The 12,928-nt window shown below is 34.2% G+C and overlaps 1 protein-coding gene across 1 annotated transcript in view; it reads right to left on the bottom strand.

Moving 5' to 3' along the window:
• The window catches only part of CEP126 (centrosomal protein 126), a 34,752-nt gene that overhangs the window by 13,965 nt on the left and 7,859 nt on the right, over window positions 1–12,928 (bottom strand). Inside the window, exons 3-5 of the mRNA XM_041417057.1 lie at window positions 10,869–11,014; window positions 9,374–9,479; window positions 5,693–5,891 (exon numbers count right to left, since the gene is read on the bottom strand). Coding sequence (XP_041272991.1) covers window positions 5,693–5,891; window positions 9,374–9,479; window positions 10,869–11,014 — 451 coding nt within the window. The remainder of the gene's footprint in view (window positions 1–5,692; window positions 5,892–9,373; window positions 9,480–10,868; window positions 11,015–12,928) is intronic.

The raw sequence follows: 12,928 nt of genomic DNA, 5'->3' as shown, positions 1-12,928 counted from the left end.
GTTTTTAACATGGTTAAAAACTGTTGTGCACTGCACAGCAGCAGCCAGGGCAGAAGGGGGATTTATGTAAAGAAATCCTGAAGGTCAGATACAGAAATACTTTTAGAATCATGGAACATCCCAAAGTTGAAAGGGACCCACAAGGATCAGTGAATACAAAGCTAACTCCACACAGGGCAACCTAAAGGCTAAACAATATATCTAAGAGCATTTTCTAATACTTATATTTATATCTTTCTAGAAATAAATTTACCTAATAAGGCAGTTTCATGTAATTTCCAACATTCACTGCATGCTTCATTAAAATAATCATTTATCTTGAAAAAAAATTCTGTGACTTACATGTTACCTCTTTTACAAATTCAACTTTTTTTCAATCAGATATGTTTCAAGACATACATTCTTCCTAAGAACTTTACAGATTTGATTTTTAAGAACTTGTACAAGCTTTCAACATTTACCTTCCCCTAAAGAGCCTACTGAATTTAAAGGTTAATTGTTTTAAACCTTGCCATTTGTTTGAAATAGTGAAATTCCTTGTTTATTACAAGAACTTCTAGTCTTCTGAAAGAGGTCCCAGTTACTCTCTGCTTATCCCTGTCTTCTGAATTTTGGGTATTTGGTTTGATGCTTTATTTTGTACTTTATTTATGGTGAACCATACTTCCTTATGGAGATATGCAAGTATTGGACATAAACTGCCCAGCAAAGCTCAAGCTACTAAATACCACAAAAGCGCTACTGCAGGTTTATAATAATTAATATTAGAAATAATGAAATAATTGATTTGGCTCCTGGTTACCCAGGCCACCATTAGAATACTAAGATATAAACAGAATACTAGGATGCAAAAAAAAAAAAAAAAAAAAATAGCTGAATTCTGTGTTGCTTTAAAATTCATACAAGTCTTGTCTTTTTAAAAAACCTAAAACATAGCTATGGCATCTTCAAAGAGGGAAATTTACATTGGAGATTGATACTTTAATCTTCATGAGAAATCAACAGATTTTCCAACAACCCCTTGAGACACCAGTATATACTACCACTGATAATACCACGTTAGTATAATGCAGCATCCTGGTAGACCCATATGCACAAACTTCGTATCTTCCAGTCCCTTCCTGCAAGCAAACATCTTACTGTAACTGCAGTACACTAAAGACTTAATACTGCTATTTTTTACTCTGTTCCTTCCTTTTAGCTACATTTATGAACATCTTACTCTGTTGCAGTAAAACAAATCTCTCCAAAACCAGACATGAAGTATGGTAAAAATACTTTAGTGCATAGCTATACATATATATATATATACAAACACACATGTATATTAATGTAAACCCAAAAATGGAGTCATGCTAATATGTGTGGCAATTATTATGAAAAAAACTATATGCTTGTAAAAAAGGAACAGGTATATATTAAGGGACAGTATCAATTTCCTTGTTCCTGTGGTTTGTGAGCTATGCTGTATGTATAACAGTCAGAACTTATCCATAAGCAAAACCTTATCCATGTATAAGTCTAACTCTGAAACAAGCTCTTTTGTACTGAAAATTTGTTTCAGCTTCAATCCTACATTATTACCCATTCAAGAAGGGCTTTGAACTGAGGAAAGACACTGTTGAATGAACTCCAGACGGTCAGGTATGAAGACTGTCATGTGATTTTATACAGCACAAGCTTAGAATAAGTTATTTTATGAAAAACCATTCCCAAAACCTTAAAACCTACTCTTGAGGAATACACAATCAAAACATGTTGGAATATTTGGGTAAAATAATTTAGTCTGGAGATAGATTTCAATTTGTCTTTATAGCACATGTGAATTTTGGATTACTGAAATAATGTGGAAGATAACTGTTAGTCACAATATTGGTTGAAAGCCAATGAAAACTGAACACCTCTCCTCTTGCCAAGAGGAAAAAAAGTAAGGAAATCACTCAGGCCTGTCATATAATTTAAACGATCAACATAAAAATGTTGACACTCACATTTACAAGTAAAAAACTGGCCAACATTTCTAGATTTAAGGTGACTGTAGAAACCTATTTCAAGTTGTTGAATGGTCTCTACAAAACCGAGTTCGACTTCTGCTTCAATGCCATTTATCCTAAGTCTCCTTGTCCAAGTCTGTTTTCCCACTAACTGGCCTTGAGCGCTCTAAAAGTTTTTGATGCTTGGAAGAGACTGTACATAGCACTTCTTTTTTCCATGGTGGTCTTGCCTATGGCTCTGAAGAATTAGACTGGCAACACCCCTTGCAGATGGAACTTTTGGTTAACTCATTCCAGTCATACTACAGTGTTTCCATCAGTTACCTGAAACAACTCAATTTCACGGACACTGTGAACCTCAAAAGCACAGTAACACCAACAGCTAACAGCCTTACAAGTGAACTCCTGCAATGCAGGTGATGTCCAGACCATTCAGTGGAACATCACTTAGAAAATATTTTTCATTGTTTCTCAGACACTTATGTGACTTTACATGCAACATGTATAAACACACACAGTACAGTAAGGTACAAATTTTTCCTGTATTAGCCACAATATAATTTGGGTTGCAAATTCTGAGAAATTATACTGGTGTTCCATTCCTATTGCAATAAATATTGAATAGTTTCTTCCAAAGGGAATGATATCCACAGAAAGAGTGGTACTGAGTATTCAATGGCTGCACAATATTCTCAGAAAAAACCAGCAAGCCAACGTAAAAATCCTGCTTCAAATCAGTCTAAAAGGAATTTAAATTTGGATTTGACACATACCACTTGAGTAACCTAATTATGGTCATATAAAGGAGGAAAGAGGAAAATACAGTCTCCATGTGATAATCTACACCTATTTTGTCTTGAATTAGCTCTTACTTCCAAGTATTTTGTTTAAAAAATGAAACTATAGACATAAAATATAATGCTACCAGTTTAATTACGGCATAATGTATTTTTCCGGTAGAGCCTAGAAATATTGTGCTGTCCAAATTAATGTTGCATGGCCATGAAATTGAAGAGGTGACAAAAAGAAAAAGAGAAAAAAAACCAAAAAACACCTGAACAGTACTCTTCCTTGTCACATTTGAGGTATTTAGTGGAAATTTTCTAAATTATTCAGTCCAAGGCAGGTACCAGAAATGGAAAATTTCAACATAATGAGTTAATAGTTCGAAAAAATGTCAAGCACCTTGGGACTAATGCAGCTTTAGCTAAAGACCATGCTAGTAGTTCCACCTTAAAGATATTATTTATGCATGCAATAAAACCGGAAAAGATGGAGACACAAAACCTTTATTCGTGAATGAAGTTAGCAATATTAAATTCTTCCAAATGGACCATACTCATGAACATGAAATAGTAACTTGGTGTAGTGGCTTGGATGCAACTATTGCACAAAATAAAATCTACTGCTCTCAATACTTAACACAAAATAATTTTGGAAAATGGTAGAAGCCACTAAAACCGTTGGCTTACCAATGAATCTGTACAAATATTTAGAGATGTAAAGCAGGAAACACAACAAATCTAGTGGTAAAGGTTCACATAGAACTTTATTGCCCTGTAGGAAAGTAAAGAATTTTAGGAATCTTTATAATCCTGTTGGGCCTGTAAAAACAGAAACAAAAAGAGGTCAAAGGATCTCAATGGACGGCATGGCTGCGAAGCATAAGCACAGTGAAATACTTTCATTCCAGAAATTACTTTGGACAACAGGTAGCATCAAGACCACTTGAAGTCTATTGATTTCAGTAAGAGTATTCTAAATCATTATAAATTATAAATTTTATTAGTAAGAGTATTATAAATACTATTTCACAATACAGGACGTCACAATGCACATGCACACCAGCCATCAGCGCAATCCAAGTATTAAACTTCCAAAACTCAGGCCTTAGAACAAGGTCAATAGCTTTCTTGACTATTTTTGAAATCAGAGTCCAAAGCATGCAATTTCAAGAAAGCAAGTCCAAATGTCTGAAGTATTTACATTTTGAAACTATTCATCAGAGGAAAGAAGCTGAGCAACCCCTAGTGGGGTTGCAGAAAAATACCTTCTGGAAAAAAAGCAAAATTTTTACAGGTGTTTTCAAAAATACATTAATTTGTAAACACAAATTCCTATATTATATGCAGTGTCCCAAATTGATGATAACATTTAGAAAAAACTAAAAGCAAAAAATTATGCATGACTCATAGCTGTTTTTCTGTTGAATTCAATTAGGAAGTGATAATTCTGTTTGATAAAACACTCCAATATAAAAGTCTTAAAATACATTTAGAATAATCTTTTAATATATTTTTCTTAAAGAGAATGTGTTTTGTTTTCTAATTCTAAGATGTTCTAATACAGCAACTGTAAAACTCAGCATCATCATTTAGGGAGGGACTTGCAAAGTCTCTACCAGTGAAATGCAAATGTGATATTTTTAAAAAAAAGCTTAGACTTTTTTGTGTTTTCGTAAAGTGGTTATATAGAATTCAGTTTTATCAGCTCTCTTCTATAATTTTTTTTCACTTTTCTTCCTTCTTTTATGCTTAGAAATAAGAAAGAACACTGCCAATACCAACTATACTTTCTCTCCATTCAACTTTTTTGAACCTCACTCCAGCTGAGTGAGATTTTCTGTGTTAGCCATCAGCTGCTCAATATTTTAATGCATAACTATCAGAACAAAGAAGATACAAAGGCAGAGATGAAGGCTCCTAGAGACATCAATATCAAACCCTATCTGAACTCTCTAAAGTCTTTCACTAGTACACTTGTATTAAAAGGAAAAGCCCTTGCTCTATGGCCACCAATGATTCCATGACTCCAGCCATGACCAAAATAGAGGGATGGGTTCATGGAGTCCAGGTCATTTCAGATACCATGACTGGATACCAATAGAAATTCTAGAAATAAAAGAATGAGCCCCAAAGTATGGCATCTTTTTTTTAAAGAAAATGTAATGTTGAAGACAGTATTTCCAAAATCAAAGACAACACTGAGACATAAAATCACACTTAAAGGTGCACAACGAAAAATCACCTTAGAGCTCAGTTCTTGATTTTTACTTTTTCTAAGGTGACTTTTTAAACTTATTTTCAGTCTAAAAATTAGTTTAGGCAGAAAAACCTCATTACTAGAACACCTGCAGCTATTCCAAAGATGATAAAAAAGGATCTCAAGAGACTTAAAGTATCTCTAACACATCACCACACACTGGGAAAAAAAACAACCAAACAAAAAAAAATCCCTCAACATTTCACATGCCATCATTATACTGCTATAGCATGTTGTGCTGTCACAATCAGCACAGCAGAAACTTGGTTGTGCACTGAAAGTCATCAATTTAAGTTCAGAGACAAATCACAAGATCACAAGACTCCTGTGATTGTCTAATGGCTACCAATGCCAGATATAAGAAGCCTGACATACAAATCTTACCAGGAAAAAAAGGATGACATAACAGGTATCTTCGATGAATTTGTGAAAACATTCTTATAAGTATTTTTAAAGATCTCTGACTTCTTACTGGAAAATATGCATAAGTTTACTAAAAGTAATCCATTGATAAGGCATAGCACAGTGTGCCCTCCCATGCTGTCTAATTGATAAAGACAGCTGAACAGAACTTTCGTTTTTATCACATTTAAGAAACTTTCTGTTACACTTAAAAGCATCTTGCAATGAATAACATTAAAATGAAAATATCATACCTCCAAGTTGTTGAGATGCTGTTTTTCAAGGAGCTGTTGCATTTCTTTCAGATTTTTCTGGAAGAGAAGTTGGTGACTATCCACGTCTGTTCTACTGCTCTCCTGTATTGTTTCATCACAGCCAAACATTGCTGAATTATTCTTCTGAGGGAAAGAATCACTTCTACATGCTGATGAGGATGAAGGGTCATCTGTGGTTCTTGATACAAACAAGCAAATTATTATCTTGTCTTATTTCTATGCATCAACTGTACATTTTTAAATATGTTTCTTACCAAAAGTATACAACATCAATAAATTATGAAAAGCCTGACAAATGCTGTTAGTACTATCTGAAAGTGTCCGAGGCTTTCCATTTTAAAAGTTCTCTTCTGTTTATTTATAAATAGAATTTTCTGATTGGGTTATTGGGTGACTACCTCTGACTGCATTAATATGGAAATGTCAGTCAACAGTTTGGTAGTTTACAGAAATGGAACATGAAGGGTTTTTATTTTTAACAAAAGAAAAAACAAACAAGAAAATAGGCTTTACTTTTCCATAAAGTTGGCTTATGCAGAGTGCAACTATATTGGTGTTGTAAGATATTCCCTTCAAAGAACAAGAAAGCTTTCTAGTATCCAGAGAGCCTAAATTTACCAATGATATGAAATGTCAGTATTGTGTTATGTTAAAGAATTGGTATTTCCTGCCTGACAAAAAAAACATCTTTAGAGTAGCTAGTGTAGTTGGGGCCTGTGACCAGCTTTTATCTGAAGACACGTTTCACATATGTACAGAAATTCAATAATATCTTTCCTTCATTTCTACGATTTTTTTCAGCTTAAGGTTTTTCTTAAAAAAAAAGCCTTCTCTTCCTGCACCTAAAATTACCCCTTTTCTTTTTAGTGAATCTGTTTCAAGTGGGTAAATAATCTAATAGGACCTTTTTTATTTTGTATTTATCACAACACTTATAATTTTAGGGCAATAGAAAATGGAAACTTTCAAACCCTTAAGATTATTGTTATTTTTCAGGAGATTTTATACAAGACTACAAAAAACATTGGCTTAATTGCAGTGACCTAAGAGAGCGTAAAATGAAATTCATTATTTCTGATGAGATGGCTGACAGCAAAAAGGGAGAACAAATTCACATATTTATTTATTGAACATAGAAAACTGCATGCTGGTTTCTTTCAAAAGGCAGATATCCTCCCTATCCCAAAACTTTTTTGTTATTGTGGACCAAACTGACTGACACCTGGCCTCCAAAAATGTGGTTTGTTGGTTTTTTGGACACACATAACTTTCTTTATATTTATTTGAGTGCTTAGACCATTCATATTTATAAAAATTTCTACATGCTTGGACCATTTATATTTACAAAAGTTTCAACATTCCAACTTTTCTATAGACCATTTACAAAAGTTTCAACATTCCAACTTTTCTATAGACCATTTTTGATTTGTCATATTAAAGTTTATATCCCGAGACTCAACTTCATCAAACATAGCAATTTTAAACACCACTATGGAAATATATCTTGTAAAAAGAGCAGCATGCCATTTACACACCTAATGTACAAACATCCCTTGGTCTGTTGGCTAATGAGTTCTCAAAAATCTTTGCTTTAGCATTCAATAACTAAACCCTACTAGAAGCAAAATGGCTCTACTGGAGCATGGAATACGTTTATTAGTTGTTTCAGGACTTTCGCTTTCTCTAAGAGGAGTTAATATATCTCCATTGCTTAATTTATTTTTTTACACCTTTAGAAAGACAGACATTATGAATCCTAGAATCTTTTGAAATTCACAGATATTTACTTGGGTCTGAAGCTATATTTATCTTGCATACTTAATACAGTATTCATTTCTTCCTTTTAAGAAGGGATTGTCAATTAATTCTCAGCATTCTCTTTCTGAGGAAGGGTAAATTCTCAAGATGACACAAGATTTTTGCCTTCAGCATTTATAAAATTGTAAGAAGCAACAGAAATACAGAAATGTATCTACCAGTTCATATGAGTTAGTTATTACCCATCCCAAAATTTCCAGTTGAAGGGATTATAAGAAATGTTTAAAGCTTTACAGCTTATAACAGGTGACTTTATAAGAACCTTCACTGTTCAGAACCTTCTCAAAATGCTCTTCTGTTTCATCTGTACTAGCTGTCTTGCGACCTCCCAATAGGTCATAGAGGACTCAACTTTTAAACCTTTCAGATACTGGGGTCACTTGTTTTCATTTTTTTTCCTTGAGAAATTTCTAATTTCAAACTTACAGAAGTATAATTAACCTCAAGATTCTTAGCTTTCTCTCAAATTGGTTACTAGGGGAAAACAAACTGTAAAGGAATATGAATATATAAATATAATTTCCTTAGGAAAATAGGTTAAGAAAATGAAAACCAGAAAAAGAACGCACTATCATTATTAAAGGATAGTGAATTTTTTACATTATACAAATAAAAATGGAGTGACAGCACTCTAAGAAATGGTAAGTGGTTTGTACAAGTCCTGAGATACCAACGTGTTGCACAAGAAACCGCTTGAAAAAAGTTGAAAAATAAGGAAAGAAATTATTAAGGCAGTGAGATGCTGTCCTTAATCAAGCCTAAGAGTGAAATGAGACAAATGATCAGGAAACCTGAGATAGGGTTCAGAAATATCTAAGTTTTTTTCCATAAATGAAACTTAGATTTAACAGGTAGATTTCTTGTTTGTTTCTTTGGTTTTGTTGCTGCAATCTTCCTATGAATGTTGACTAGAAAATAGCATGAATGTTAAGCTCTATGAGTTATAAAATATTTTCTCAACTGACCAGTTTATCACCTGAAATAATAATCAGAGCACAGATATGTAAACAAGTTGAATATTAATGTCACACTGAAGAACACACTGAAGCCCAAAAGTAAGAAGACCCCTGTCAGGCAGAATTTATCTCTGTTCTGAACATCTGCACAATTTATATAATGCAGAAAATAATTGAAATGCAGAAAGGAATAACAAAAGAAGCAGCAACAAAAATAACCCCCTGAGCTGAAATGTTAAAAGAAATGAGAGGTTAGGAAAGAGATAATCAGGAAGTAGTAGGTAATACAGCAGATAAATAAAGTATATATGAAGGAACATTCTGTTATAAGTCAAGGTATCTTAGAAACAGTGCTTGGGTAGAATGAAAAGTATGCAAATAAAATTTTATGTGATATAAAATGAAATTTCTGGTCAAATTGTTACCAGGACACTCTTGATTCATATAGAGAATGATAAATATAAAGAAATGGTAGCTGGAAAGAAGATCCTCGGGTGAACATATAAACCAGCATATCCTGGAATGTCAAAAGGAGAAAAATCTGGATAAAAAATCACCTAGACAGAATAATTCTGAGAACAGCAAATGGTTTGATAACCATGGCAATCTGAGTTGGGCTATAACTGACTGGAGATTGGATTAGTCTTGACTATTCCCAGAATTTGACTGAGGGGAAAAGGTTTGTGTCATCTCCTCTGCTGTCTTACCAACTGGACACAAACAAGTCAACGAAATTGCACAATGCTTCATTGGAAAAGTTCACAGAAGTGCTCTGTTTGCCATGAGAGAAATGCCCTACAATTTCTTAAAGGTAATTGTCTGGTGTTTATTGAATACAGTAAGAAATTTACTTCCCTTGATCATCAGAGTGAACAGGAATGCTTACCTGAAGTTGATTTTGTTTATGTTTTGCAAGCACAGTCCTGGTGTTAAAACTGATCCCTTAATTTGTTCAAGAGCTTCTTCTAACTGAAAAGCTGCTTTTGTTTGGACTGGAGGGATCAGAGCTAAAAACACACAATGGGGAAAGAGTTTTTTAAAATTGGAATATTTTACCATAAATGGTTCGGTTAAGTTGCTGAAGTTTGGAAGCCTAAATCCAGACAGTTACAATAAACACAGTAGTTTAGCATTATTAGACTTGCAAGAGCACCTTGGGTTCCTCTGAAACAAAATCCCAGTCTATTTGAGTGTTTACAGTCACACGTGTATTCAACAGTTTTGCTCTTTGCTTTTAAACTGCACTGTTGAAAAAATACGAGGTTAAAAAAAAATAATCTAACTTTGTTTTTACATCATGATTATTCCACTCATGCACTAAGCCAAACTTATGGCTTGCAGATATTTTAAAGAGGCCAAATTGTAACTTAATAATTGAACCAGTGGGGAAAGAAGTAGTCCAGGCAGCCACAATGTATTGCCACTTTCAAGTAAGTAGAAGTAGGATAGAGAGTAGCAGAGGCAGCGTTTCTATAAAGGAAAACCAAGAGAAAAAACTGTGATTCCTTCTATTGCTACACAGTCTGGGCTGTCAGTAGAGCTATGAAGAAGCCCTAAACCAGCACTGTTCTATTTTGTTATTTTAATCTGACATTTGATCTTGAAGTCAGAGACATTACCTCACAGCTGGCACAACTGCAGTTGGAAGAGTAAATCTGTTAAAGAATACCTAAGTAATAGACCATATCTTAAGCATTTGAACACTGGAAAGTTGACGGGAAATCAGACTTGGCCAACACTGCTACAAACTCCTGCCAATCTGCACCGATTCCAAGAAAGCAGGAACTGAGCTGAAGTGATCATTGCTTCCCAGCAAGAGAACAGCTTAGAAAGTGGACTAATTCAATAAAAAAAAAAGAAGTTATGTACCACATTAATATATGCTAGGACTGCCTTTACTTAATGACAAACAAAATGCACATTTTGCAATATTTTATATTCAATGGTTCAAAGAGGGGATCATTACGCTATCCTAGTAACTGTCAGTGGCCTTGTAACACCTCTCACCCAGATGTGAAAGCACAGTACTGCAACCAATAAGCACACTGCAGTCAAAAAAGTGGGGAAAACCCAGGAAGCCACAATACCTCAAGGAGTTAATGTACTTACTGTGACTGGAATATAGTGAAATATCTCACAATACAGTTTTTAGAAAAAAAACCCTGTTTTTATTTCCCCTACTAATTTGTCATATCTATCAGATATGAGCTTCTTGTCAGTTGTTTTGCTTTTGTGAATTCAATTACTTTGAGTGAAGTCAATTGTTCTGTTTACTAACAGAAAAGACTAATGGCCTCCAGAGGTCCCTTCCAACCTTTAATATTCTCTGATTCTGTGAATACAAAAACACTTGTACTGTGAATAACAGTTAATTGACAAACCTGTTTGTCTCTGCTGAGAAAAGGACTGATGAGCATGTCGGAACTTAGCAGTTGCCCCCTGAAATTTCATTTTCCTCTGCTGCAGAACTTGTTCTCTAAATCTTTGTTCTTTTGCTTCTTCTTCCTTCTGTCTTTCTTCAAAGGCTCTGTATTTAAGAAGCAAAAGTAGATAATTCCTATGTTTATCAATTACATTTACCGAAATACTACTAGCTTACTTACTTTCCAACTTGCCATTTTAGTACAAAATCTTGTTTGTTCATAAATTAAATGTTATTAACTTGAGCACAGCTGGATTTTTTGAGTTTGTTAAATGTAAATAGGACAGTGAGTGATGAAAAAGAGTCACAACATATTTTAACCAACATATTTTAACTTCTTAGCCTCAACCAGGGATTTGATTCTTTTTTGTAGGTGAATTAACATGCAGACTCGACCAGTTCTTGTCACCAATGTGACTTTTACAACAGCCTTTACAGTACCACATAAGAGTATCATAGTGAGCAGATCAGTAGAAAGGTTAACTGCAAATGCTTTGTGTGTGCTTTTCATAAGCTGTTGGGGAAATAATAATAGTTTAAAAAGTTGTTATTTCAAAATATCACAAAGGAGCTACAGCTTTTATCTATAAATATGCAAGAGTAAGTATCAAGTTGTAGTTGTTAAGAAGCTTCCTGAAAGACAAATCAGTCTACCAGCACAAAATGGGATAAAACAGTAACTCGAAACTATAACTGACAGAATCTGTTATTATTAAAAAATACGTCAAATGGGTCCTCTCACTGGCTGGAAAGCAAAGCAGATTCTAGTCAAAAACAACCATCATCACAAAAGTTTCCTTCAGTAGGCATGAGCTTCATGAAGCTATGTAGAATCTTCTCTCCTGTTGACAGAATCACCAACTTTTAGTCACAAATTAGCTCCCTGAGTGAAATATACCCAGAATATTTAATGGCACAGTGCCTATGTAGGCAAGTAATATTTAATGATTTTAAACTAAAAGAAGGTAGATTCAGACTAGATAGAAGGAAAAATTTTTTTACAGTGAGGGTGGTGAAACACCGCAGCAGGTTACCCAGAGAGGTTGTAGATGTCCCATCCCTGGAAACATTCTATTCTAAAAGCAGTAATACTATAAAAGTAATGGTCTTCACGTGAAACTTCCAAAGCCTGCCATGCAAAGATCACAACAGCTGGGAGCTTCCCATCTGTGTATTAGAAATGTGATTCAACAGGTCACTAGTACACTAAGTAGGGGCCCTCTCTTGCCAGCATCAGTGGAAAGTTTAGCCAAATGTTCTTTGTTTCTCTCATCACAATAAGATACCTTCCCATAACTCTAACTAGCAATTGCTTCATAGCTCTTCTTGCTTAATGGAGCAAAGCTGCTACTTCACAGAGCTCGTCCTTAACTCAAGCTATTTTAATTATTATTCCCTTTGCTTTTCAGGGAAAAAGTTCAAACTGAAATAATCAACTTGACCCTCTCTAGTATCTCTTCAAAGCGATGACTGATCTCCTGTGAAAACAAACACAAAAAAATTTGAAATGGGTACTTTTTATTTTAGAAAGCTTAAAGGTTGTAATTGCACAATAGTAAAAATATAGAAAAACTGCCAACTAATTCCCAAATACACACTTATACAGGAATATCCCTTTTAATCCACTTGGAAGCCAAAGCGTAGCAGAGAGAGAGACAAAGAACTTTCACTGTTTTGAAAACTCATATATACATAGCTGTCAAAACATGTTAGAACTAAAAAGTAGAACTAGAGTTCATTGTCTACTTTCAGTACTCCTGAATTTTACTCACCATAAAATCTAATACAGAAATATATAATTTTATCTTGACTAAATGAAGTTCACAGGAGAGGAAACAGACTTGCTTATTCTCATAATACTTCAAACACAATGTTCTTGAGGCCCTTTAATATCTCTAGAAGTTGATCAAGGCCTTTAGTTGAACTGTACTTGTTAAATTCAGACATGTGGGAAATTCTACAACTTTACAGCTGGAGTAATTCCAGCATATAGCTCCAAAAAGGAAAAAAGTAAATTCT

This window comes from Onychostruthus taczanowskii, unplaced genomic scaffold (genome assembly GCF_017590055.1).
Source record: "Onychostruthus taczanowskii isolate IOZ18803 unplaced genomic scaffold, ASM1759005v1 scaffold54, whole genome shotgun sequence".
Classification (NCBI taxonomy): domain Eukaryota; kingdom Metazoa; phylum Chordata; class Aves; order Passeriformes; family Passeridae; genus Onychostruthus; species Onychostruthus taczanowskii.
The sequence above is the reverse complement of the archived record's forward strand: the minus strand, read 5'-3'. Positions and strand labels throughout refer to the sequence as shown.